Below are 26,643 nucleotides of genomic sequence, written 5' to 3' on the forward strand. Positions count from 1 at the left end.
CAACCCAACACACACACACACACACACACACACGCTGTCTGAACCCGAAAGAGGCTGAACTCTTTTACACAAATTCATTAAATGAAAGCTTTTGTCAGGTGCCTTAATGACCCTTGATGTGTGTGAACCCGTGCCAAGTTGTCCGTGGAAGAGCCATTTGTCTCCACTAGTGTTGTGGTTATACGGAAGATAAAAGAAAGTAGAATAGAATAGAGTTTACACTAGATAGAACCGGAGCATTGTTAGGAAGGTGGTCCTCCCCGAAGCCATCAAAATAGCTCCACTTAAGGGCTTTTATCTCAAGTGTCTCGGCGCAGAGTTTACGTAAGTGATCGCTGATATGAGCCCGTCCCTGGTGCAGTTTTCTTATTGACATAAGGCTTATTTCCCATCTGTCAACATTTCATATCCTCGGTCGCGTGTTGCCGTGCTCTCCATCCTCACAGGGAGCAACCTTTTGGCGAGCTCGCTCTGCTCTGAAGTTGTGCGAGATGTCATCCGTACATCTGTAGGCGTGTTTTCTCAGCTCGGCTACGCGCTCGATCGACGGTTGGCTGGAAAGAAAATAGCATGTCAATGAAGACGAGTGCTGGTCCAGCCTGTTCTCGCCGCCCAACGACCTTTTGCGTGTCGTGCTCGTTATTAGTCGATGGTCTGACACGTCTCTTGGGTTAAATCTCCTAATCTGACATGGTGACCATCTGGGAAGATATAAATGATGTTCTGATCCCAGCTTACCGTGAATAGTAACTAAATAAAGTGGAATCATGTCGGACAAAACATAACACGGATGCATTTTTGTCCGTTTGTCCGCGCGAGGAGCAGCAAAAAGGGGCGACAGACAGGCAGGGCTGTGAACAAAGATGTCTATCCACAAAGGTGCCCTCTCTCATCTGATCCCGACACATCTCTCCTACAAAGGGAGGGCTGTGCACAGCGTGCACACACCGCTAGCCTGCCTCTGTAGGTAAATAATGAATAGGTCACACCTGGTGGTCTCTTACGGGCTCCGCTGCAGCCTCCGTCCCACTCCGGTGGTGGTTTGGAAATAATGTGTGTGTGTGTGTGGAGGTCCAACATTCATCAAAATTCACCTGCAGTCTTCAATTTTGTTGTGTTTTTTTTTTCGGTAACCTTTTGCCGCACGGTGTCCACACTGGGAAGTGCCTTGACAGTGCTTTTCCTGTGTGTGACATTGAAGAGAAAGAAGAGTTAGCGATGCCTCTGCTGGATATCCCCCACATAAAGATGTGCCACTACATTTACTTAATGACTTCCGTCTCTACAGGCAGCTAGGCTGTGCTTAAACGTGTAGAACAATCCGCTGTCCGCCACGAGGACGGATGATTTCATAAGAGTATTTTTCTCAAACGCCTCGGGAGCACAAAAAAACGGCTCGGAGCTAATTCGCTATCATTATTTGTGATCACTTCAAAAGATAAAAAGGAGCCGGATAGAAGATATTTAAAACACCAAGCAGGGATGTAATGCATCGTCAGTCATGCCAGCGGTCTGCCTCTCTATCAGGAAGGCTTGTCTCATTAAAAATACATGTGGCGTATAAAGCTGAAGTGTACCAATCATACAAGCTTTCCATAAAAAAAAAAAAGATCCTCACGCTGCTTTACAATCAGCAGGTAATAAGTGGCTACACGTTGAAGTGGATTTTCTAGATTTTGCAGCATCTGAGGGACTAGGCTTGATACGGAGAATTATTTTAAATGTCCAAATCTATTTGGATTAATTGATAAATATTCTAGAAAGTGTTGCCAGAATCTGTTTGGCTGTCAGTTTCCGCCACTAAAATCCTGTAAACATCGTTTTTTTTAGAAGTAGTTTATTTATTCCAGAAGAAACTCTTCCAGAAGGGATAGATATGACTGCGCTTATCAGCAGCGCAGGGCCGTGTGTGGCGGAGATAGCGTGCGGCGAGTGCGTCACGGAGAGCTTGTGATTGGAGGCGGATTCAGGAGTCAAACAGCGTTTTATCTCTTGTATATATCAATCACGGTGCACTGTGGCCCCTCGCGCACACGAGCGCCGGAGCTCACCGCATTGTTTGTTGTAGCAACAAACCTACTCTGACGTGGTATTGTGGTGCCCTTGTTTTTTAATATTTCCTTTTTTTTCTTCTTCATATATATATAAAGGTTACCGCTCTGTTGTCAGGGAAGCGGCAGAACAGAGTCCTCAGACTGGAGGTTCACAAAGCTCAGCAGCGGCGAGGATAGAAATCATAGGAATTCTATTGACGGCGGCTCCTCCAGTCAATAGTCTTAAAGGGTTTTGTGTTAACACAGACGTCGCACGAGGCAACAAGCTGCACTCCACTCGGCAAGATAAACTCTCGTCATCAAGGAATTAGAGTAACTATCTGTGTGTGTGTGTGTGTGTGTGTGTGTGTGTGTGTGTGTGTGTCTTATCCTTGTGAGCAAACAACGCAGCGAATCAAAAGAATGTTTACCGGGGCTGCAGAAGAGAAGAAGTGGAAGTGGAGAACACCGTGTTTCCTGCCTGGTGATTTGTAAAACTCTTGAATTAATTTCGGCCTGGAGAGCTGCCGGGGCTTCCAGGGAGTTTTCCCTATAAACAGTGGAAAGGAGACTCCTGCCCCTCGAGTTCTTTCCATTCTTTCCACTATGTGTGAGCATATTACTGTTTACACATGTTCACACCCATGCACTTTACTCCCTGTTAGGATTTCTAGCTTCTTCTTCTCTTTTTTGCTGTAGATATTAATGATACAAATGAATAATTGAAGAATAAATCTCTTTTCATTACAACTCTGGTGTTATTTTCACTGGCTGGCCATTGTGGGCAAGTGGCCAAAAAAAAAAAAAAAAAATACACAAACAAACAGCGGTCAAATGATGAAACCCATTGCAAAGTAAACCACTGTATTTGTAACTAAACGCAATAGTGGACACATATGAAATATCAGCATCGATGCACAAGTCTGCATAACTACTCTATAGATATCTGCAATTAACTTGTATGTTCTAATTACTGATAGGGATGATAAGAGGAGGGGAAAGGCAGCTAAAAGAGCTCAAATATAATCAACACACTGTTGAATGCCTTTAAGAGCCCACACTCCTTTTCATTTGCCTTTTCCTTGTACTTTTTGTTTTGTTTGCTGGGATTCAAGATACTAAATCATTTGCCCGAGGCGCTCCTCCATTTTTTTTTTTTTTTTTCTGTTGTTGATGTTTCTCCCTACTCGAGTCCACTGAGGCCAGGAAGGAAAAACAACTTTTCAAGTTTAGTTGTTGAACATAATATTGAATCTTGAACACTGGTATTGACTCGCGTCCCACCAGACCAATTTAATCCGTGATTCAGCTCCGTACGGCGCATCCAGGAATAGGAATCATGTTATTAAGCCCCCTTAATGAAACAGTCAGGGTGGACTCTCCATATCTTCTTGCACTAAAAAAAAAAAGCTCATCTAAATGGAAAACACATTGTCTTCATTATTTGCAAGTGTTGAATGAAGGCAGTTGCCATGGTTACAGCCATCGGAGGCTGAAGCCTGGTTTGAGGCCAGAGGGGCTACAGGAACAAAGTGGCTCCTAATGGTGAGATTGTACAAATGGCTCTCTGAGAGGGTTATATATCGCTGGCATTTCCATGTTGGCCAACACAGTCGCGAGCGCGGCAAACGATCAGTTTCTCATCATATCCCCATGTCAGCGCCGGCTCGGGTTAATGAAACAAGATAAATCTTGCCAAGTTCTTTAATATTCTGCGGCGCAGTCGGCTAAATATTCTTAGAAATCCATTTCTAAATGGCCGTTCTGTGTTGTTGTTTTTTTTTTTTGCTTTTGCTTTTAAAGAGCCATGAGGAAACTTCCCGTGTGCACCAATCAAAATGCAGATTGTCTTCACAGCATGGTGTCCACCCGGGAGAATTACTGCTGAATACTAAGCAGGGGGAAAGCTCTCCGCTCCGACTGCTGTTTATGCTTCTGAGACAGGAAGAGGAAGGCAAAATAAAAGGGAGAAAACGGCGGCGCTTAATTTATTTTCTTGTCTGAATGTAGGTTAAATTACCTTTTTTAAATCCGGCACAGAATTTGCACATCGCAGGTAAATGAGTCGCTTGGCGGCTGATAAGCAGCGGCGAGGACACGCTGGGAATCAGGGGCATGGGGGTTTTTTTCCGCGGAGAGAAAGAGACACATTGCTAATAATAGAGGAAGTGGTCATGTGGGACCCCGCTGCCCTCCGATTCATGTTGGATAATAATTGGTTTACCTGATACGAAGCCTTGTGTTTGGACGGTGATGGGGCAGCGGTAAAACAAATTACCAGGGGGTTGACCTTTGGCCGCGCGATGCTGACCCCCAGTCAGGGAGGCTGCCTGACAGGAGCACCAACACACCTCGGTGCCATACAGGCCAATGTGTATGTTAGTGGGTTAAATAAGATCAGACGTGGACACTTAAAGACAAGATAGTGGATTTGGTTAACACTTAATACTATTTCCTGCGTTTATACACATTTATATCAATCAAATCACGTTATGAAATTGGTTATTGTGCTTTCCATAACAGAGGTATCAAAAGAATTTGAAATCGCTGTAATTTGAGACCTGGCACACAAGAATAGATTATGTTGACTAAAAATACTTATTATTATCACACTCAATCAAGTGTATCCGCTGTGTGTGTGTGCCTGACAGACGAAACCCAGGGCATTGAAATAGCGCCACACTTGGAGAGCTCTAGGTTTCATTCAGAGCGAGTTTGAATAGTTGCACCAGCAGATGTCTGGTCATCAACATGAATACAAGCGAGCAGTCGAGATGTTTGCACGGCGCTCCTCTTTATGCACGCCTCACTATTGTAAACGCGTTAAGGGTCCCGCACGCCAGCGGCAGCCCGCCGTTTCTTGTTTGCGCGAGGTTTATCTCAGCCTCGTGAACAGGTTGTTCACGCGTTTTTTTTTTAAAAGAGCTCTGTTTGTGTTGTTAGCCGGCCTTAAAGCCCGTTTCATGTCTTTTGTTTATCCGGGAAGAGGACTCAACTCTCGAGACCTGTTTGTCCTTCCCGACACTCCGCGATGGAGAATCTTTCTCTTGGTGTTTTCTCCAAGAAGCATTCATTTGGAGAGAGATCCGGGGGCTTTCAAACAGCCCGGCACAACGTCTACAACATCCATCATGTTCTGTAGATCAAGAATAGATACACTCCCAATTTGAATTTAAATCCCGGGGAATTGTCTGCGGCCTGCGAGGCACATAGCACCGCCTCGAACAGGCGCCGCTCGATATTATAACACAATTTGTATGTTAAAAAGGTGGCCCCTGTTTTTTTTAAGATGTGTTTTCTGAGGGGCGAGTGTGTGTGTGTGTGTGTGTGTGTGTGTGTGTGTATCGACCAATAGAGGATGTGTCGCTGACAGGGCAGCCTGTCTGGTCATTGTGTCGGGGAGGGGAGCCTGCTTGCTTTCAATCCATTATTGACTAATCTCATTAGTCGAGGATCCTAACGCTGAATGAGCCCCAGAAACTGACTTCTCTCCCTCCCTCCCTCTCACCGAGATACACCAATCACGTGCACACACACACACACACACACACACACAAACACATTCACATGCAAAACGTACACACACACACATGCTGAATCCTCCGCCACAGAGAGGAGGGAGTCACTTGTAATTACAGACAGCAGTTTTGAAAGAAGGTTTTTTTTCTTTTTATTGCCCTTAATTAATCATTTAAATTAAACGACTGCCTATCTATGCTTTCTACTGGATTAGCTAATTATATGCTCAGCACTTTCCGCTCGCGTTTGGCCTGTGAACGTATGTGCCGGCGCGCTCTCCCTTCGCCTTTTTTCGTCCCGCGGCTGCTCGTTACTGTATCGCCGTGACAACCTGTTTTCGGGTCTGCTGCTTCGTGGAATCGCTCTCACCTGTGCGCCTGTAAAAACAACCCGCTTTGCATATCGGCTCGCCCCTGACGGCGTAAAACTTTGCAGTCATGGAAAAGGGAGATGCAAAGTGTCAAATTGATTTGCACAGAGGATTAATAATCGTTGCGGCAGCGGCAGTTTCACGTTGTTGTTTGTGTGTTTTATTTGTGTGTGTGTTGCTGGCCAGGTGATGGCCTCTGCAGTATCACCGAGCAGAGAGAGAAGGAGCAGACCACTGTGGAGAGAGATTCATGACCCAGTCGGCCTGTAATTGCTGATGGTTCAGCAGTTTTTCGGGGCGCTGAAACAGAAGGATACGGAATTTCTCAGCTTTTTCCCGCTTCTCGCAGCATTGATTTCCTCCTCCTCCTCCTCTCTGATCTCAGTGTTTTCTCCCTTTCTCTCCCTCAGTGTCTCACTGCCTCACACACACCCCTCTCTCTCTCTGTTTACGTGTTTGTCTTGAGCAGTGTGTGTGTGTGTGTGTGTGTGTGTGTGTGTGTGTCCCGTGCACTCCTGGAAATGCTACCGCAGGCAGCATTGTTTATGTTCACCTGTCAAGCTACCTCAACTTCCCTGATGGATGATGCGGAGCTCTGTTCTTCGCCAACAGCGGGGAGATGGGTTGTAGCTAAACAACACGCATGAACATACGAGATAGGAATATTATACACGATATCGATTCAGAGGAGCCAAAAGTCTTCGCTTCATTATTAAGGTGCGCATCAGTCGGTCGACTGCAAATTGATTTATCGCTCATTAAAGATATTTTGTCGAACAAAAACTTCTTAAATGTGAGGAATTCAGCTTTTTCTTCTCTCTCTCTCTATATATATATGTGTGTTTATATACTAATATTCCATCGCTTTATTTAAGAAGAGAAATAATATCACTGTTCAAATAAGCACCCTTTGATGATACATAATGGTCTAAATAAACAACTCCTCACATTTTAGAGTGTTTGTGCGAGCCGTTTCTCTCCTCCGGCGCGTGAAAGAGATTATGTGATGTTTTGTGTGTATATTTGTGCGAAAGGACAGGAGCTGCTGTCGCTCCGTTTGACAGCGCGAGTCTTCAATTGCATAACGCCTCCACTGTCCTGGCATTCAATATTCATTTGATGTTATTTTTAGCCCCGCTGTAAGATTATATAAAATGAGACATACTGTTCTACAAACATGTGATCCGCACCACACTTTGGCTTGCCTTTTTAGTGTAGTATATCACCACACAGCAGGACGGGTGAAATAATATACTTTGAATGAAATAATTCTGCATTAAAATAAAAAAAAGTGTTTGATGGAGGAATCTGCTAAGTCTCCTCCTCTGGAGGATCTCCTTTTTTTCCTCCCTAGACGCGTTGACATTCTTCAAAGCCACACGTGAGATGAGAAGCTTACAGATTCATTTATGGCAATCAATGCGTGTGCAGAACCACAATCGCTGGCAAATTAGAGCGAAACAAGTGGCGAGTTGTGGATCTGATCAGATGAGGGGAGGTCTGGTGCATGGAGTGCATCACATGCTCGTGTGTGTGTGTGTCGGCAACCTGCGCTAAACATACACTCGGACAAAGACGGGTCATGTAGGACGATGGTGGATGGGATGGAAGGGGAGGGGAGGAGAGGCCAAACCACTGCAGTCAAAAGCCTCCTCTCTCTCCGCGGATCAAGCGTCCGCCTGTCTGGTAATGTGTTGTCATTGACCAATTAGGGAATCCAGATCAAACAGGCACAGGGAATGGCCCCTCGCTGCCCCTCTCTAAGCACTCTGCTCTTTTTAATTGAGCACATTTGTGGAATGAGAGGCTTCTCCCTGGAGGGGCCGATGGCTGCAGATACCAGCAAGCTGTTAACACGGGATCAGTCCGCTCAGCAAGGTTATCAAACAATCTGCTAATAAATATATATATATAAAGATCTTTCTGAGCCATGCCAGTGAGAGGATCTGTATCCTTGCTCAGGTGGTGTGTTTGTGTGATTAATGATAATAACTAAATAAAAAAATGACTTTTTATAACGGAGCATTCATTTAAAGTGAGTTGTTACTTTTGCTGAACCACAGTTATACGCTTTAATGTAATTATTTAAGAGAGATTACAATGAATCGATTGATCAAAACCATAATGGATGGATTAATGTATGTATATCTATATATATAATGGCAGTAAGCGATGATACATATCTATATCTATCTATTTATATATAATGGCAGTAAGTGATGATACTGCTTATGAAATTTTAAAATGGAGATGTTAGCGGGGTCATTATGAGTGCTGGCAGTTTAATGGCGTGTCTTCACAGGCATCTTGGGTGAATCGGAGAAAGCTCATGTTGCGGCTGTCCTTCAGTGTCCGGGCGGGTTGAGCTCATGCACTATTTAAAATCTCCCTCCCTCTCCCTCTCTCTCTCTCCTCCCATTCACTCAAAGTCACAAAAGGCCAAAGGTCACCGGCACAATGGAGACAAGGAGGTTTCCTCCATCCCCCCTGCCCACACCAATAAACCCCATCAAACACACACAAGCCGGCAAACACACACAAACCGCCCCTGACTTATCACCGCCGCCCCGCACACCGCAACGCACACCGCAACGCACATGCGGCGCGGCCAACGCGTCGAACGCTCGCACGCCGTCGTGTTCTGCCCTCAGCCTTCTTTGAATTCCTTCCCATGTATCTTGCAAGCTCGCATGTCACTCCTCCTCCCCCCCAGCGTTATCAGTCTCTCTCCCTCCCAGACCTCATAATGGCTCCTCCTGGGTAGCGGCTGCGTCTGCGGCTCCCGCTATTTCAAAGTTTTAGCCGGCCGGATTAAGCGTGTGGTATGTGGAAAATGAACAGCCACTCACAGGAGGGACACATGAGCTGAATGCATAATAAACCAGGAGACTGGCAAGAAGAGGAAAAAAAGGAGAGAGCAGAGAAAGGAAGGGGGGAGAAAAAACACTCACTCACTAGTCGTCTAAAGCAGAGTCAGCACCTACACGGAAATGGAAATAAAGTGCCCTTTTGACTCTTTCCTCCTCCCTTTTTAATTGTGAGATATCGAGTGCAAATTCACCTTTTATATCGCAAAACAATCAGTGTGAGTTTAAACTTTTGGCTTTTGGCTGGTTTCATCATCACCATCACCATCACATGTCTCCAAAATACCAGAGGATTGCAGAGCAGAAAGGGAGTTTGGCAGCGAGCGTGGAGCACTAGAGAGCACGATGCTAGCTGGTTAGCTGTTAGCTCCACACTGCTCTGTGTGTTTTTTTTGTCAGTGGGGCTCTTAAGAGGCGACACGCAGTCATGTGGCTCATCTGTGCTGCCTCCAGCGCCCCTGGGGAATTGATCACCCCCCCCACAGCCCCCCTGTCTCCTCCCCTCCTATTAGTGTAAGGGTGAAAGGAAATTAAAAGAGTAACTGTTTGGAGGAGGTGCAAGAGGGCAAACGGGAGAGGGAGAAGGCACTACGATGCTCCTCATGTTTGCACCATCTTTTCACCCTTTTCTTGCCCTGGTAGCCAGGGAAGTTGGTGGGTGGGGTGGGGGCTTGGTGGTGTAGAGAGACTGGCCCCCCATCCGCCTTTTGTCCCCTTTTTCTCTCTTTTTTTTTTTAGCGCGGGCGGCGATCGCCCTCTGAGACTTGGTGAAACGTTACACTTGGTTAGAGAGGAGATATTGCTTAGGCCCCTCTATGATCCCCAGCCCTCTGCTGCTGCTGGGGGGGGTGGGGGGGGGGGGGGGGGTAGCAGCAGCGATGGTGGGGGCTTCAAACCACCCCCCACCACCATGCTCCCTTTGCTTTTCTAATCACGCTGCAGATGTGCCTGATGGCTGAACAATCTCTGTGTACTGAACGTGGGGCTCCCGCAGGAATCCAGTAGGCTTGCTTATGTGAGCTGTCATGAAAAAAGAAAAAAAGTGAGAGGGCAGGAAAGATGGGGAGTGAATGTGGGTCTGCATGAGAGGGAGGGAGAGAGAGAGAGAGGGAGAGTGGAGGGGGGGAGTGGAGTGAGTTAGAGGGAGAATGGGAGATGGAGAAAGACAGAGGGGAAGAGGGAGAGATCAGTGAACAGCGACAAACGCAGCAGGGCTCTTTGGATTGAGTGTGTGTGTGTGTGTGTGTGTGTGAGTGTGAGTGAGTGGCACAACTGCGAGCCCACCCTTGCTCACGGTTACTGCTGGAGCTGCAGACCAAACCACATTAAATAAAAGAAATCCATTCCCAAGCCTGTTAAGGAGCCATGTGGGGAGGTGTGTATGTGTGTGTGTGTGTGTGTGTGTGTGTGTGCACACTCGAGTGGCTGTGTGTCCATATGTGTGTGCAGCAGAGAAATGGGGGAAGGGAGGAGGAGGTGATGGAGAAGGGCTGAGGGGAGGAGGGAGGTAGAGCAGGGAGGTGGGACAGGCAGGAGGCAGCTCATATTATCCTCCGTGCCAGCTCTGGATGGAGCCTGCCGAGGATTATGGCACATTCTGTAAAGCAACAATGGAAGCGGCGCCGATTCCGTACACATTTCCATCCTCGCTGCTTTTCCCTCCGTCGAACAAACCCAGCTTTGTCCTTGCTTGCCTGCCTGGCCACTTACCAGGCGGAGAACCAGGCGGACACCTGGAGTCCCAGAGCTGCCCTCTCCAAACTAAACACCCCCTCCCCTCGGAGCAAGAAAAAAAAAAAAAAAAACGCCGTCCCAATGTTGAGATAATTAAAGGGGGAGCTTTCACCTCGGCCTCGGCCGACAGTCGGAAGAAAACAAGACATATCTGGGAATCAAAGCTCATTAAAATCATGAGGGCGAAGAGATGCTTCCTCCTCCTCCTCCTCCTCCTCCCTCATCTTTATCGCCCTTAAGCAAGTGCTGTAAACAGCCGAGCCCTAGTCAATGATGGTGCAGATTAGCCCTTTATTGCCTAATTCACCTACAATGGATGACACGCGGGGACGCAATCACCTTGAGCAGCACATCTCAATGTGTCCCCATGAGGTGCCGGAGTGATGCTGATTTCTCTGCTTAGGCCACCTTGTTCTGTTTTAATAGTGTCAGCAGTACTTTGAGCTTTCGATTAGTGAGGTGTGTGTGTGTGTGGGGGTGTGTGTGTGTTGGTTGGGGGTGTTTCACACAGCTCTGTGGAGTTGTAACACCTTGCCTGTAGTGTTGTTGTAAAGCACATTAGGAGTGACTGAGGGTGTTGTTATGGTATCATGATGCCGGTCCAACACTCAAGGGAAGGTGAGAAGATCTGTGTGTGTGTGTGTGTGTGTGTGTGTGTGTGTGTGTGGTCGGGATGTTGGCCGGCGTGCCTTGCTGTCTTTGTAGTCCTGCTACCTCCGACCCTCTGCCTGTGTGTGAAATGTTGGTGCTGATGTGGGAATTTCTTTTTTTTTTCTGTTTTTTAAACTCTTTCTTAAAGCATACGTTGGGTTTAACAATAGAATAGAAGATGATTTTGTGACATCACAACTAGTTTGGAAACCAATCCTGGTTCAATATGCGACGTCGCATTCAGTGAGTGAACTCTTCTTATATCTAAAAGCCACCATAAGTATGTTTAATGTCTTGACGGGATATTTAAATATCATATTTTCATTGTTTTTGCCTTAATTCCTATCAGTAATAATAGTATTTACCACTACTGAGATCTGGGAATGCACTCATGTGATGTTACCCACATTCTAGGAACATTTTAAAGTATTTTTTAATGTCTTGGATTGTCTACAACCTCTATCATTTGGACTATTCTTAACAGTTACTTACTTATTTTCGAACGGCCAAAACTACCAAAATAAGACCCACATTGTCGTAAACCGGAAACATCCCTTTAGCAGCACTGTGCCCAGCACGGTAGCTTAACAGTTTTGGTTTACAAGCCATTTATATGAATAAATTAAATCTGTTTACCACTTCCCCGCGCCTTGACAGCTCAGCTGAGAGACTGTGTAAAGCGGCGAGGGTTCATGATCCATTTGTTCTGCTGTGATGGCGGGATAAAGCTAATCATTGTCTACACTTCTCCTCCTCAGACTGTTTTCATCCTGCAGAGCAGAGGCGCGCGACGCGTCTGCGTTACGTTAACAGGCTAGGAACTCTGTTTGAAGATGCAGGGGTTTTGGTGTTTTTTTGAGAGCGTCTGAAATAATGTTTAGACTGTGACAGTTCAAAAAAAAAAAGCAATCCCTCTTACTTACCGGAGATAATGTTCTGCTTTAGTGTCTTCGTTCAACATTATTTAGCGTCACCGGTCTCCCGGTCCCCGCCGTGGGTTCGCGTTTTGTCGTCAAATTAAATCCTCAGCCCTCCTTTTTTTCAAGGTACACTTATGTAACGCGATCACGTAATGTGACGAACGCGGACGGAGCCTGACGGGAGACAATCCTGTCCTCCGCGGGGTGCCTGCGTGGAAACAAAGCTTTTTAAAGTGGTGGTACAGGGAGTGAGGGGGGGGGGGGGAGAAAAACATTGTTTTACCCTAGAGGTGGGCTGATAGCACAGTGAAAAGCCCATTTGAAAAGGTAGGCCTCATCTGTCACTGGGCAATGGAGGAGGCAGCCATGCAGAAGCCCCCTGATTATAAAGAGATAATTTCATCCAATCCTCCGGTGGTGCTCCATCACCTTGCCGCCATCCTCCACTGCCTTTCATATTTGTTCCCAGCCTGCATCTCCTCACCCGTTTCGTTTTATTACAGCTCCCACTCAATACATATATTTTAGCTCCCCCTTGAATAGGGAAGGAAAGCAGGTCTCCCTCTCCTCTCCCACTCCCCCCCCCCATGTGTCTTTTGTTGTGCAGGAATCTGCAGCTCTGAACTTGTTGTGTAACGCCCGCCACGCAATTTAGTGGATCAAGCTCGAGTAACGCATGCATCTGCACCGGTTTCCCCCCCTCACACACACTCGAAGGCACGCGGCGAGGATTTCTGGGGTAACTAGCTGAATCACAGCAAATACGTTCACATAAGGTAATGGCGCAGAGAAAAAAAATTTATGATATCATTGTGAAATAGGGAGAGGGGGGGCTCCAAATTGGGTGAAGCCTCACAATTGCATTTGTTGTCATTATCTCAGCATCATGGGTTTATTCTTTAATTTGGCTCTTGTTAGTCATTAAAGATATAACAAAGGAATAGTGTTTAATTAGAACGAGTGAATATCTGCAAATTAAATGACTCCCCGACGCTTTCATCTCATACGTTTTTTAAAAAACGCTCTCAGGGAGACGATGGATGTAAATATGTGGACCCGGGCTTTTCACTGTGCGGGGAGGTCAGAAGTATCATTACAATGTGTGTTTAACAGGGGGGGGAAGCAGTGGTGGTGAATGGCAGCCCAGCCTCTTTCTTTAACTCAGTGTTGGCGCTAAGAGGGATGACATGGAGAGAAAACGAGGCAGAGAGAGTGAAGGGAAGGGAAGGGCAGGAGGGTAGAGAGACGGAGAGAGCAGGTCGACTTGCTCATCAATAACCACAAGGTCAGACAGGCAGTGCCGGGCTGAGTGGGCCCTGTTAGGAAGCAGCAGCTGAGGATTTGTAGAGCTTGTAAAGGCTTAAAGCAACACCGCTCCGCCTTCTTTGTGCCACTAGGAAGGCCTTTGAAGGGCCAGGGAGACATCTGCTGGTGGCTGAGGGGCACGATGGTCCAGGGCCACTTATCGGCTGGCACGGAGAGGAGGGGGACCGTGTTCTAGCAGCAAACCCTACAGTGGTGTGGAGGGGGAGTCGGTGCGTGAACATGCATCAGCCTAGGGTGATGCTTCTTCTCTCGCGTGACATTCAGGATGTCCGTTTCCAATAGTGTTGTAGTGATGATTTACTTTACAGAAATCAGGCAATGTCTTACATGGATAAAGAATATATTGAATCAGGTTTGTTGAGTCCCGAATGCCTCGAAATTCCTGCCAAGTCACGAAGGTTTCCTCCGAGTGAGCCCGGACCTTCATCATGTCCTGCCTGCGTGAGACTTTCAGAAACGTCGACAAAACAAAGACTTTCTATCTTTGCAAGTCGAGTCGTAACGGAAAACCTCCTTGGATGTCTCCCTTTTTTTTTTTCCACGAGCTTTCTAATTTATGGAGAGGAATGCACTAGTGTGCCCTCCTCTCCTCTCAAGTACAGGCATGAGCAGGTCCAATAGGTAGCATAAAAGCTCTTTAGCTGTCTAGTGGAGTAGATTACTGGCCCTACCGCTAAATCCAGCTAGAGACCCCTAAGTGAGCATTATCAGTATTGTGCAGCATGCTGCCTCTCTCCCTCTCTCTCTCTCTCTCTCTCTCATCTCACAGGTACTTTGTGCAGTGAAATTTCTCAGTGTGTGATGGTAATGGAGAAAGATGGCATGGGTGGGGGGGGGGGAGGAGGGTGTCTGAGTGATGGGGGGCGAGTGTTTGAGTGAGAGATGATTCGCCGCAGGAAGAGATGTCCCTGCAGTAGCAGGAAGGAAAGATGGAGAGGGGCTGGAGTGAAGGGAGGAGGAGGGGGGGGAGAAGATGGAGGTAAAGATGGAGGATCCACACGTATATGTGCTCGGTTAACTCACTACACCTCTCCACTTGTGAGTTATAGCCGACACCTTGAGCGTGATATTTATTTGATGTTGAATGCAACATTAAATCGGAGCCCCGGCGGGTGAAATTGATAACCTTTAATGTGGCCTGCGATACTTTTTTTAACTTGTGATAATGTTATGTAGTGTGTCAGATCACGGAACCCATTGTTTGCCGTCTGTTGAAAAATGATTTGTATGGGGGGGGAATTGAGAAAGAAAGAGGTTTTCCATAAGCTGCTGCTCCAAAATCAATAGTGCGCTGTAAGGGGTTTTGTTAGAGGAACTCTTATGTAGCTGGAGAGCAGTGGGAGGGAGGGGGGGGGGGATGAAATGTAGAGCATGTCTGGGCCCAGGGTACAGATAATTGTTAACCAAAGATTACATAATGGCTACGTAATGTAAACAGGGAACCACATGCCAAGTTGATGTTCTCGCAGGTTGGGATGGAAGGGGTTTCATGCAGCTTTTCTGGGGCCGGGCTTTCGAGGGGGGAAATGTGCGCGTCCCTCCACCCCGAGGTGCTTTTAAACATGGTCAGACATCCTCTCTGAGCCACTCGGCGTTCAGCGGGGAGGCAACTGCCAGCGCTTGTTAAGGGTGTCACAGGAGCTGAGAGGGATGTCATCCTTTGGGCTCTCTGAGGTGCTTGTCACCTGCCAAATCAATAGCTCCCTGCTCAGTTCACAGCGGCACACACACACACACACACACACTAAACTGCAATATCCTGGTGGTGATGGGATTGGCAGCTTCCCTGAGAAGAGGCGAGCTTTAACACGTGTCTGTGTTTCTTTTGCAGAGCGCTCCGGTTTAATGGCTGGCAGGTAGAGGTCGAAGAGGGACAATCAACATGAACTCCATTCCGTCGATGGACAGACACATACAGCAGACCAATGACCGTCTGCTGTGTATCAAACAGGTGAATGTCGTGTCAGCCGTCTGATTTATGTTATGCCCGGGGACGCATGAGCACCGTGAGGCTAATTTATGCCACCTATTACGGGCGATACAGGTGGGAAGTGACAAGGTACATATCCATGAATACTGTTCAGTGAAATCTTGAGGGTGGTGGTACTTTATTTTAGCATTTCCACTCTGAGGAAACTACTTTTATTCCCTACATTTGCATATTTCAGAGGGGGGAAATGTTCCACCATTACATTAGTCTGATGGCTGTGGTTGTTAGTGTGTTCAGATTTTATATTAGAACATGAGACAAACTGTCGGATAAAAATGTCGACTTTTCAGGATTTTTCTGAAAAACGGCTGTTTTTATCTCGGTAATGATTTACATTTTAAAGAGTTTGAGCAAGAGGATGTTCTGAAGGGGGAGCAGGAAAATCCTCAAACGTAGATATACAGGGTTTTCAATAATACAGTATGACATATTGGTGGAAGTATAATTAAATAGTCTGCAGGAATGTGCGCGATATCAAACTGCTCTCAGACGAACAAATCTGAAAGTACCTTCACTTTGATATTTCTCCTCCGGTTTTGTTGCTTCTACTTCATTTCTGTCAGGACGTCTTGTTATGTAAACACAGATTATGTTCGGCGTTGATTTTTGGCATCTGGGCTCTGACCTCGCCGTTCTCCGTGAGGAAGCTCAGCTCGACGGGGAGCGACGGTAATAACTTCCCCTCGAGGAGGGTGTAGAGCCCACGGGTGGATGTTTGGTGGAGATGGAGCTTCTTTTTTTTTTTGTCAGCGTAGCTTCCAGGTGAGCGGTGCGGCAGCAAAAGACAGGTTTTTATTAGTTACAGACACTTCAGAAATATGGCGTTGTCACCAACTTAGAACAGATGTTTCATTTCCATATTTGTGGGATTTCTTTGGATCTGATTGGCTGGAAGGCGAGTAGGAAGCGAACACACGTGTACTGAAGTGACTCATCCGTGGGGTCTTGCTATCAGGACTGTGTGACTCAGGTTACTGACTGGGGTCAAAGACCGGAGACTCCCCTCCCTTCGTCCCTCCCCCCTCCCCATCATCACCCTTATTCCTCCCTCCAGCACCGCCACCGACTCGCAAGTCCTTTTGTTCTCCTCTCCCCGACCATTTACTGCGGGACGAATCTCCGGCAGAATGAAACAGACAAACTTGCGTAACCCCGGGCTACAGGGCTCCCTCTCCCTTTGATCTCTTTTCTTGAACTGACGCTCCCGTTTTGTTTCTTGGGCTCCGCGCTGAGGTCCAACCTTCCCGGAGAAGTGTACACCAGAAGGCCTTTGGGACAATAGAATAGGGCTTTGTACTTAAGACAGAAGTGTGGACGTGGCAAATTGTTTTACCCTCGGCAGGGAGTTCCCGACGATTACCGAGCGCGAGACAAGGTGAGGCAGATAGCAAGATGGGGCGAGTGTTCAGGGAGCAAACAGAGGGAAGCCCCTGTGTGCAGAGCCAAGCTTTGATGTCCTTAAGTAATAAGGTAGAGCGAGGTAAACCTCCCTGTCTCCACGCTGGTTACCTTCTCTCCTGCAGGATATTAAATATTCAATATCCCCTCCTTCTTTGGTTGTACGGGAGGTGGAATTAGATTCCACGAGTCTTGCTAATAGCTTATGAATTATTCTGTTTAAGGAAGTTGACAGAACGACATCTTTTCCAACACAAAAAAAAGTGTAAACAATTCAGAATGTTGCGGGGGTTAAATGTATTAAACCCCGCGAGGCAAAAAGATTTAAACAAACACGTCTCAATGTTAGCGGCACATGGGTAAACATGCCAATTAGAGAGATCCATGGCATACAAGGAGGCCTCCAGTCCATCTAATAAATGGTTAAGCGCCGGGTCATTTCAAACCAACCAGTAAGAGCCAGCACCCTGCTAATAGAGGCAGCTTTGTGCCGCAGACAATCAGGGTTTGGAAAGCCTGCATAATAAATACCATTTATGTCCTGCCAATTAGACTAGGAGTGAGCCCATTCAGCCGGCCGTCTATTCTCCTCCCCGCACACAAAGATGATCATCAGGGGAGATCAGAACAATTAACTCACTATCTTCTCCCCCTGCTCCCCATTGTCCAATATCCAAGCCATTAAAATAATTAAGGAAATATTGTAAACCAATCCAGCTGTTTGCTTTAATTGAAAGTGTGCACATGCCGAAAATTTGGCACCTCGAAGGCAATTCGGACGATGAGTAGGAATATAAATGAAGCCTCCGCCATTGTGTTGTTGTTTTCTGTGGGAGATGTGACATGTCTGTCTGAATACTCCCAGCCAGCGCGGCGGACAGGGGAACAAATTGATTTTGTTGCTCAAATGATAAATTACTGCTGAGCGTGATGATAAAGTAGAGGAAATTGGAATCTGTCAGCCTGATTGAATCACGGGGTTGAAAGTTAAATCAGGAATCATCACGGTGGCAATTTTTAAATTACCGTCCTGTTGTGAAGTCGTCGTAATGTGATTCACGAACAATAACTTCGCCGAACTATTCATAAACTATGGAAACGTACTCGTTTTGATGCTTGAAATCTGTAAATCTGTATTGTTTTTACATAAGAAGTAAATACTTCCTGGTATAAACAGTGGAGGTTAATGACATGAGATTTAAAAGCTAAATTAATCAATATTGAAATATTCGCAGCATCCTTTGATGGAAATTGGTAAACAATACTGATAGTGTTTCCTTATGTGCAGTTGGAAGCAAAGACCTCAAAAGAGCATATTTATAACTTTTTTTTTACAGCAAAATAAATACGTTTGCTTGTTTAACCTCCAAACAGACGAGGGTGTTTAAAAAAAGATATATAAAAACTGTTATCTGACTTCACCACCAAAACACACAGTTTCTCAGCGGCGGTTTGTTTTCCTCTCGCGTCCCAGAATTGCACCGTTGTGAACACTTTGGGGGAAGATGGGTTCCGTGATACTGCTGGTATCTATTTCAGAGACAGCATTTTTTTCCTTCTCTCTCCTCTCTCACTGTGGGGGGAAAGCCAGTTTGCTGTCAGACTCTCCACTCGGTGATTCGTACAGGGGGTTCGGCGGAAACTATGAACTCTCCCTTCGCCGCGGGAGCACTTCCTCAAATTGAAAGCGTCAATATTTCAAGATAAACTGGAAGACAACCCTCCTCTGCACCGCTGCTGCACCAGCTATGCAGCTGTTTTTCGTCTGCCACTGTGTTCTTTCCAGGGTTAATTGTCTCCATTAATATGTTTTCGCTGCTCTAGGGGGGTGTCGCTGAATAACAACAGCGGCATATAACAGAAAAACTGTGATGTATTAAAGGGAACTCTCTGCCGGTTCGCGTGCACTGTCACGTTCAGTTTGGCTGCAGATGTGCAGATCAAGTCGTTTCCAGATGTGAGTACAGAGGACGGCTGTGTGGCCGGACACTGCGAGCCCTGTGTCCGTCTTTGTTTCCCTCGAACTGAGCCCAGCTTTAACTGGAGCATAAATGCTGGAGGATCATTCTCGCCCAGGGGACGGGGATCGGGGGGTGCGAGGGGTCTCTTGGCTACTTGTTTAGGTTTGATTGGTGGGTTTTGGCCGGAGTGAGGGGAACATCTGTGGCATGGCAGTGCCAAGCTCTCCATGTGACAGCCACACTGGTGGGACCAATTGTTCTGAGTGCAAAGAACAGTAATCACTTCAAGCCCAAGTGTTGGTGTTGTGTGTGTTTTCTTCTTTTTTTTTATCCTCCCCCTCATATCTTCCCTCCTCCCCTTTTTTCATCCTTGGTGCGCTGATTGCATGTGTTGTCTAGCTCCGAGACTTCATCTAAATTTAGCATCCGTGGATGTGTGTGTGTTTCTCCGGGAGACTTTACCCACTAGGAGACTTTACGTGCTCTGCAACCTCGCCACGTCTCCCGGAACAAAGACGTGTCGGGGCGAGTGTGGGGAACAGAGTCTCGGACAGAGCGTTAAATAAACAAGACTGGTTTTATCTGGCCCCCTTGTCAAAAAGCGCCTTTGTAAATTGATATGAAAGTGGCCTTATCAAATCCTGACCTCTGCTGCCCCCTAAAGAGCATAGGAGAAAAAAGCACCGCGAGGTACCACTTCCTCTTCTCATCGACGGTGAAATCAAAGCACACAGACGTTGTGAAGAAGGCAGACAAACCTCTCTATTTACCTTTGATGCCGTGGAGTTGGTGTCCATTCGTTCCCGGTTTGCACTGCGGAGGCATGTCTGCTCTTCTGTGTATAACATGAATCATGTCGAGGTTTGAAAGCTTTTAGAGGAGAAATGACCAACAGCGAGTCCCGACGTGGCAACCCCGAAAGAGGTCTATTTTTCTTCTAGTTTCTTTCTGCTGCTCGATATCGAGACAGACAACAGGGTTAGCGAGTGGGCTGCTGGCTCCGGTTGGGGGAATGAATGCCATAAAGGGGTACCTGCAGGTCAAGGAGCCCGCTGTCAGATAAAGTCACAGCACAGCTCAGGGCCGCCTGGTGAAATAAGGGCTTCCTCGGCTATTCATGCAGCCAGACGGGGAGATTTATTGCACTCGGTGGCGAGGCGGTGCTACAGGAACCTGGGGAGAGTGAAGTGGGAGCATGACTCTAATGGGGACATACCTCTTTAGCTCCTGCACATTAATACTTTAAAGCTACGGCGCAAGTAATCCAAAGTATAATAAGATCAATTTTTGGGGAAATGCCGTCGTAAAAAAAAATCTGTCTTCTTGCAGCCACTCTTGAGTGCTTTTAATTATTCATCGGGTTATTGGCGTGGTCGTTGTTTTGGCGACAAGCAGTTTTCTCCCTCACAATCCATCCGTCCATTTTCCATCTAGTATCCGGGGTTCAGGGGGGCTAATTCAGCGTATCATACTCATGTTTCATTTGGATCTACATCCTTTTTTGGTGTATCTATCAAAAAGCAGGCCAGGAACAATAATTAACCAGTGCCTTCTCATCATTTACTACTAAACTGATTCACATTATTCAATACTAGGTTACTTTATATATACTATGATGTACAGGGTCGCCCATAAAGTTGGAATCATTTGCTTTTATAGCGCCAAACAAATGTTATGCATGATTACATTTTCACCTGGGTAATTGGGACACATAATGTAATCATTGCACTTGGTCAAAAGTGATTACTGATGCATTTAAAAAGGAATAAACAGAGGATTGTGTCTGAAAACAAAATAATCCAAATTTATGGGCAACAGTGTTTGTTTCTGAGTGACATTTGAATGTTCTTTAACTTGAACATCTTTCCCCTCCAGCACTTACAAAATCCAGCAAATTTCCAAACAGCGGCGACAGAGTTGCTGGACTGGTGTGGCGACCCCCGAGCCTTCCAGCGGCCCTTCGAGCAAAGCCTGATGGGATGCCTAACGGTAAGTCTGCCCCGCCCCCCTACAGTCTTACACTCAAAGGTTCAAGGACAATGAAAAAATGGCTAAAACAAATGCTGCATCGGCTCTTTCCATAACTCCCTCAGGGTGACGAGGGAACTAATGTTTAGCCGCCTGATCTTCACAGAGGTCACGTGAAAATAAAAAGTGTTTCACCCCGTCGAAAACGACTGCGATTCAGTCACCTTTCAGTGACTCACTTACAGTTTTGCTGCGGCTCATGAAATCGGCACACTGGAACACCAAGAGGAGGAAAACGTCCTCAAACCACAAAGCAATCAGTGCTTATAGGGAAATACAGTTACAAAGCCCTTAATTCCCATCCTTAAACGCCTAGGGGCCTTTGATTAATTGAATAATTAGCATCCCATGGCATTTGAAGAAATAGACTTGACTGTTTTGAGATGTACAGGGTTGATTTGGGGGCAAAATGCATCACAGTAGTTTGATGTAAGCAGATAATTCCAATGACTGAGCAGTTTGGTGAAAGAAAAACATCCATAAAAACTTGTGAAACTATTCCAAATCCAGTCCACCCACAGCTTCTGTTTGCTAGCCACATTTTTACCAAATATGAGATGGGGCTAACCGCTGCGCCGATAAATTGAAGCTGACACATTTTGGTTTATTTTTTTGGCAAAACAGTATTTGAAACATATTGAGCATCCAGAGGGAGAACAGCTTGGTGTTTTATCAACCAAACCATTCCTAAATACACAGCTTATGCAACATAAGTTGCTCGTGTGGTTACTTGTTTTGTGCAACTAAATAATTGCTTAAATTGCAACAAACTGCTGTAAAGTTATCCGTATATATGGAGAGGCAGAAGTTTCTATGGACCATTGGAATCCAGTGCAACGGCTGTGAATCCAAGCAGACTTCCAGCTGCCTTCCACCACAAAGGAGCAAACTGTTCAAACCTTGAGGGGCCTCTTCTGAATTATTCCGTTTCAATGCAGACAGGAGAGTTACCAAATAAAGAGATGACCTGTCTGTCCTCTGGACGTTTTTGGCGAAGAGACAGTGCAGACGAGTCGGTTAGAACAATGCATGGACTTTCGGATGTGTCACTAACCTGTCACCGTGGGCCATTCTGTGCTTTAACATGCTGATTTCCATACCGCCTCCAGCAGCAGATAAGAGATACATATAGCTCCTGTTGGGTGCAATTTGTTACCCCGTCGAGCGAGCGGCGGCTGCAGCAGGCGAACGAACCCGAGAGATTTGTACTCGAAGCGGCACAGTGAAACCGTTCTGACACATCCCTCCCGATTTCAAGCGATTGTTTGTGTTGCCGCTTTAATGTGCAGCAGCAGGTGCCTTTCTCTCCTTTTCGCCAATTCAATTTGTTTCCTGCCGTGAAAATCTCGAGGCTTTTTTTTTTCTCCCCCCCTTTTAGTTTATGGGTTGTATAGACCTGAGCGTGAGCCGCGCGGGGAGGGAGCAAAGAGAATCCGATGTGATTGTGAAATTACCTGCTGTAATGGTGAACACTTCACCCGGCGGGCGGATGCTTCGCGTTCCACTGCTGCCTCAGTGTTAGCATTCGGTGACGTCAGGTAGCTAACACCCCAAAAAGAGGAAATAATCTGGGAAAAAGTATAAAAATGGAGCCGAGAGAGGTGGCAATATTCCGAGCAAAAAAAGTCGCAAATTCGCGAGTTTATAAAGTAGCAGTTTTGCTACTTAGTTATGATGCTAACAAGCGGCATTTATGCTAGCTAACTTCCCATGAATGTACGCATTTACTTTTCTAATGAATACACGTGTGACAACACCTTGTCAATGTCAGTATGGTGATGGCTGTTGATGGTTATTGTTGTTGTTTTTTTATATATGGGCCAAGTTGTCATCTTATGGGTGTTTATTGATCGGGCAGTTGGGCTAAGATGCTAGTGGTAGCTAATGGTAGCTAGCATCTTAGCGGCTCCGGGTTTTTTTTTTCTACAGTATTTTACAATTAATGCCAAATTCATTCTTAAGCATAAAGGATTCATATTTTCCCATACACAGATTTTCACAAAGCATACAGTATGAGATTTGAGTGACTTTTGTACGGTGGACAATCCGCCACCGCAGCTCCACTGAATGTGTGCCATTTAAATCCTGAAATTAGACCTTGTTGTTACTTCTTACACTAAAATTACCATTTAGCAAAATGTCCCTCGCAAGTTTAGATTCTAATTAGACAGCCCATACTCGTATATCTTCTTCTTAATGGGGGATTCCTATAAATAAAGGCCAGATATACATACTCTGTTTTGGTGTCGCGCCGAGACTATACTTACAGGAGATAATGATACGGTGCAGGCAGCAGTGTTCAGCTGTGCTACCTCGGGGCTCCAACGTTCGGGATCGTGGCCATGAAAACCAGGCAGGGGAGGAGAATCTGTCTCTCAGTGAGGCACGTTGGTCCACGCAGGCCTGAGTATGTCCTAAAGGTCTAGAGCGGGTCTCTTTGAGCTGATAATGGCGGTGGTAAATTAAAGCAACATGTGCCACATAAGGGTGATTTACATCGCCTCCTGTGGCATGTGGATGTTTCTCTTAATGTTTCCTCTCAGTGGGCATCACAGCACCGGGGGCCACATTTCATCCACGACTCATATGGAACTGATAAACTAGTCGTGACTTTATCCTTGAAGTTGAACTGGATCTTTGATGCCCGCAAAAAAAACTCTTATGTAACAGTCAGTATCTGGGGGACATGTCAAGACATTGTTAAGTCCTTTGATGAGTTTAAGTACCAGAATGGACCTGTATAAGTCATCTATGACTGCAATGATGTAGCTTTAAATCACAATTTAATACCCATTTCAGAGCAGAATTATCGGTACTGTTTATTTGTAATATTGCTTGTCAGTTAGCAAGATGTCAAATTAAAAAATGGAAAAAACTTCAGCTGTGGAAGTTTTGTTTTCAACTTTTTCTAGGATACATTTAGAATAAGACGTAGCAGAATAAAATTATCAGTTGCGGGAATAAACATTCCAAAATTCATCATGTTTTTTATTGGTTTAAAATAAAAAGAAGTCTTCAATTAACCACAAATTAAAAATAAGTATAATAAATGTGCCTTTGTCTATCTTTTTGACCAATATGTAGCCTTATAATATCATAGTATCATAAAAAAGAAAAGACATGTGCGAGTGTTTTCCAAGAAATAACACAAAAATGCTTTATCTTTCAAAGTCGTTGAGTTATTTCCTCCTCGGGGGTAGAATATGTCACGTTGTCCTGACTGAGACTCTGCACGCTGTCGTTGTGTTCAAGGTGGTGAGCCGCGTAGCAGCACAGCAGGGCTACGACTTGGACCTGGGCTACCGGCTCCTGGCTGTGTGCGCTGCCAACAGGGACAAGTTCACTCCAAAATCAGCAGGTAAGACCAGAGTTTTTTCTCAACCGCCGTCTCGGGCCATCTGGCCGTGCTGGCCTGTGTGAGCTCAAAGTTCCTGCCTGCATTCTTGGCGGCATTTCATGTTACCCACCCATCGCTACCAGACCGTTTTAAGATCCTGATACTCGGGGAAAAGCGCTGCACCTCTAACTGTGTTGGACAGCATTTAAACTAAAGAGGTCTGGTGTGTTTGTTTCATGTCTTTTTCCACGTTTTAAAAAATCTTGCAAATGATTAAAAGACACAAATGAGATTATTTTAAGGCTCTCTGCGTGATGTATTGTCCAACCATCTTTTTCTTTTTTGGGGGGCTAAAATAGTAATGCAAAACACATTTTCCTTCTAATATCTGCATAAACTTTGACTTCTTCATGTCGCATCTCGCTTCCAAACTTGTTCACGACGTTTAGAAACTACAGTGCGATCTGGTTTTCTTGTCTGGAGTTTTTAAGATGAAGTGCATACAGCAGAATAGTCAATTTGTCACACGGGACAAAAAAAAAAAACTTTATCAGTGACTATGAGTTCCTGTATTCAACACATCTTGGTACAGTGATGGATTATTGGGACAGATGTATACTGCTAAATGTTGTTATCAAACTGGCAACCAAAAAAAAAAAAAAAGAAACATGCTGAAGCACAACGGGAATGAAGACATATCTGCTGTCAGCAGCTCGGAAGATAACAGGAATATTTTGTGCTCCTTTTACAGTTTCTTCTTTGATTTGTGGTCTCCACCTGTCTTGGGTTATGAGGAAAGCGGGGTTGTGCGTTTGCTTCTGTGCGCCCCGGCCTCTCCGCTGAGCCGCCTTAAGTCAACTAGGACATGAAAGTCAGAACGCATATTGTTTGGATTTTCACTTGCTCTCTCCTTCTCTGATTTACGGCATCTGTGTTTTTTTTTTATATATGTGGCGACGTGAGGCTTCAAATCATGCAGTGTCACTCTCATGTAGGCCACGAGAGGGGAATCATTCTCTGCCTGCAATTAACTCATACTGCCAAATGTTCTAATTCTACTTAATGCTAAATCAAATCTCAGGCCATAATTTATGGGCTTAGATAAGATTGCCAATTGATTCTCTGTCTGAATAATTTCCTGCAACAGTACTCATTTGGAAACGAGCAAGTACTCCAGTCTAGGCAGCATCCCAATGTGCATTTCATGGACAATTATGTACCTGTATGCATGGTTATTTTCAGGGGCCAAGAGAGAGAGAGGGAGAGAGAGAGAGAATGGAAACCACTGAGGAGACATTCTCCTGCAAAGCTCTTTAGAGTGGAGGCCCCAGTAGAGGAGGTTGTAAAGGCGGAGAGAAATCCCTCTCTGGCGTCCAAGGGAGACGGTTCTTAAACAACGCTCCCCACTGGGCCCCAGGGGCCGCAGGGCGGTAGCAAGTCACATGATGGGGCCAGGATGGCGGGCAGGTCAGCCATCTAACACCATAGACAGAGGGGTTAGTATCTGAGGAACAGATCTGAGAAGCTAGTCTTTATGTTTAGCAAAAATACAGTGTATGCATGATTATTCTTTGATTTGTACCCAAATCTAAAGTTTTTCTTTTTTTTTTTTCAAATTGTCAGTCATAAACATGACAATCGACCATTTTGTTCCTTTTTTATTGTTCCGGATACAGCTTGAAACTGTTCCACCTTGTGCTTATCTCTGCTAACAAAGGGGCTTGTGTAGCCCAACACCTGGGAGGGTGAAGAAAGGCAGAGGAAAGTTGTGCAGGGCGCAAATCACATCGTGCATCTTGTAATCTGAAAATCTGTGTTGAAAGTGGGTGGGAGGTTGTAAGATCTCTGGTAACTACGAGCGAGCGAGGGTGGGGGTGGGGGTGGGGTCAATGGCCGAGCACTAACAAGAAAATCAGATTTGGTGTCCCGTTTTAACCAGGCCTAACTTGTCTTGGCTCCGACACGCGCCGCGGTCGTGCTATTACATTTGTGTTATGTCATCTGAATTCCTGCCCCTGGACACCGAGGGGGAAATTGCGCCGAGGGGGGGGGGGGCAGGTTGCATTTCAGCAGTAGGAAATCAATGTTCACAGTCAACATACATCTGTAACAGGTTGTAACTTTGACAAATGTGTTCATCGTGAACAGTTTGAGACATTCTTTGGTAGTTTATTGGAAAGAAAAAAGCTTAAAAGGGCAAAACTAGACCTCGGTTCTAATGACACCAGCAACATTTACCTCCTCATCCTATGGAAAACTTCCTCCTATTGATTTTATCAGTTAGCATGTGTACCTGAATTATAGCGAGGTGAGCAGTTTAGAGGGTTAAAGCTACACAGTGTGATTCTTAATAGATGTTCTCTGGGGGGATCGGCCAGTTGTAGTTCTTTTGCCTCTTTGCAAGCGGCCCACAATGCCTGGGCAGAGCTGGGGGGGAGGGGCGTCTGTCTGCTCGTAGTGACCTCTTTGTGAATGAGATTAGCCTGCTCTATTAATCTGTGATTACTTG

General features: G+C 45.8%; 1 protein-coding gene across 5 annotated transcripts in view; it reads left to right on the forward strand.

The window, feature by feature from the left end:
- LOC311008356 (zinc finger MIZ domain-containing protein 1-like) overlaps positions 1-26,643 on the forward strand; it is a 100,801-nt gene that overhangs the window by 49,165 nt on the left and 24,993 nt on the right. For all 5 annotated transcript variants that reach the window (XM_084001982.1, XM_084001981.1, XM_084001983.1 and 2 more), the window contains exons 3-5: positions 15,252-15,371; positions 20,645-20,758; positions 24,050-24,155. In XM_084001982.1, the coding sequence (XP_083858108.1) occupies positions 15,303-15,371; positions 20,645-20,758; positions 24,050-24,155 (289 nt within the window). In that variant the 5' untranslated portion in view covers positions 15,252-15,302. The remainder of the gene's footprint in view (positions 1-15,251; positions 15,372-20,644; positions 20,759-24,049; positions 24,156-26,643) is intronic.

Source organism: Eutrigla gurnardus, assembly GCF_963514095.1.
Source record: "Eutrigla gurnardus genome assembly, chromosome: 22".
NCBI lineage: Eukaryota > Metazoa > Chordata > Actinopteri > Perciformes > Triglidae > Eutrigla > Eutrigla gurnardus.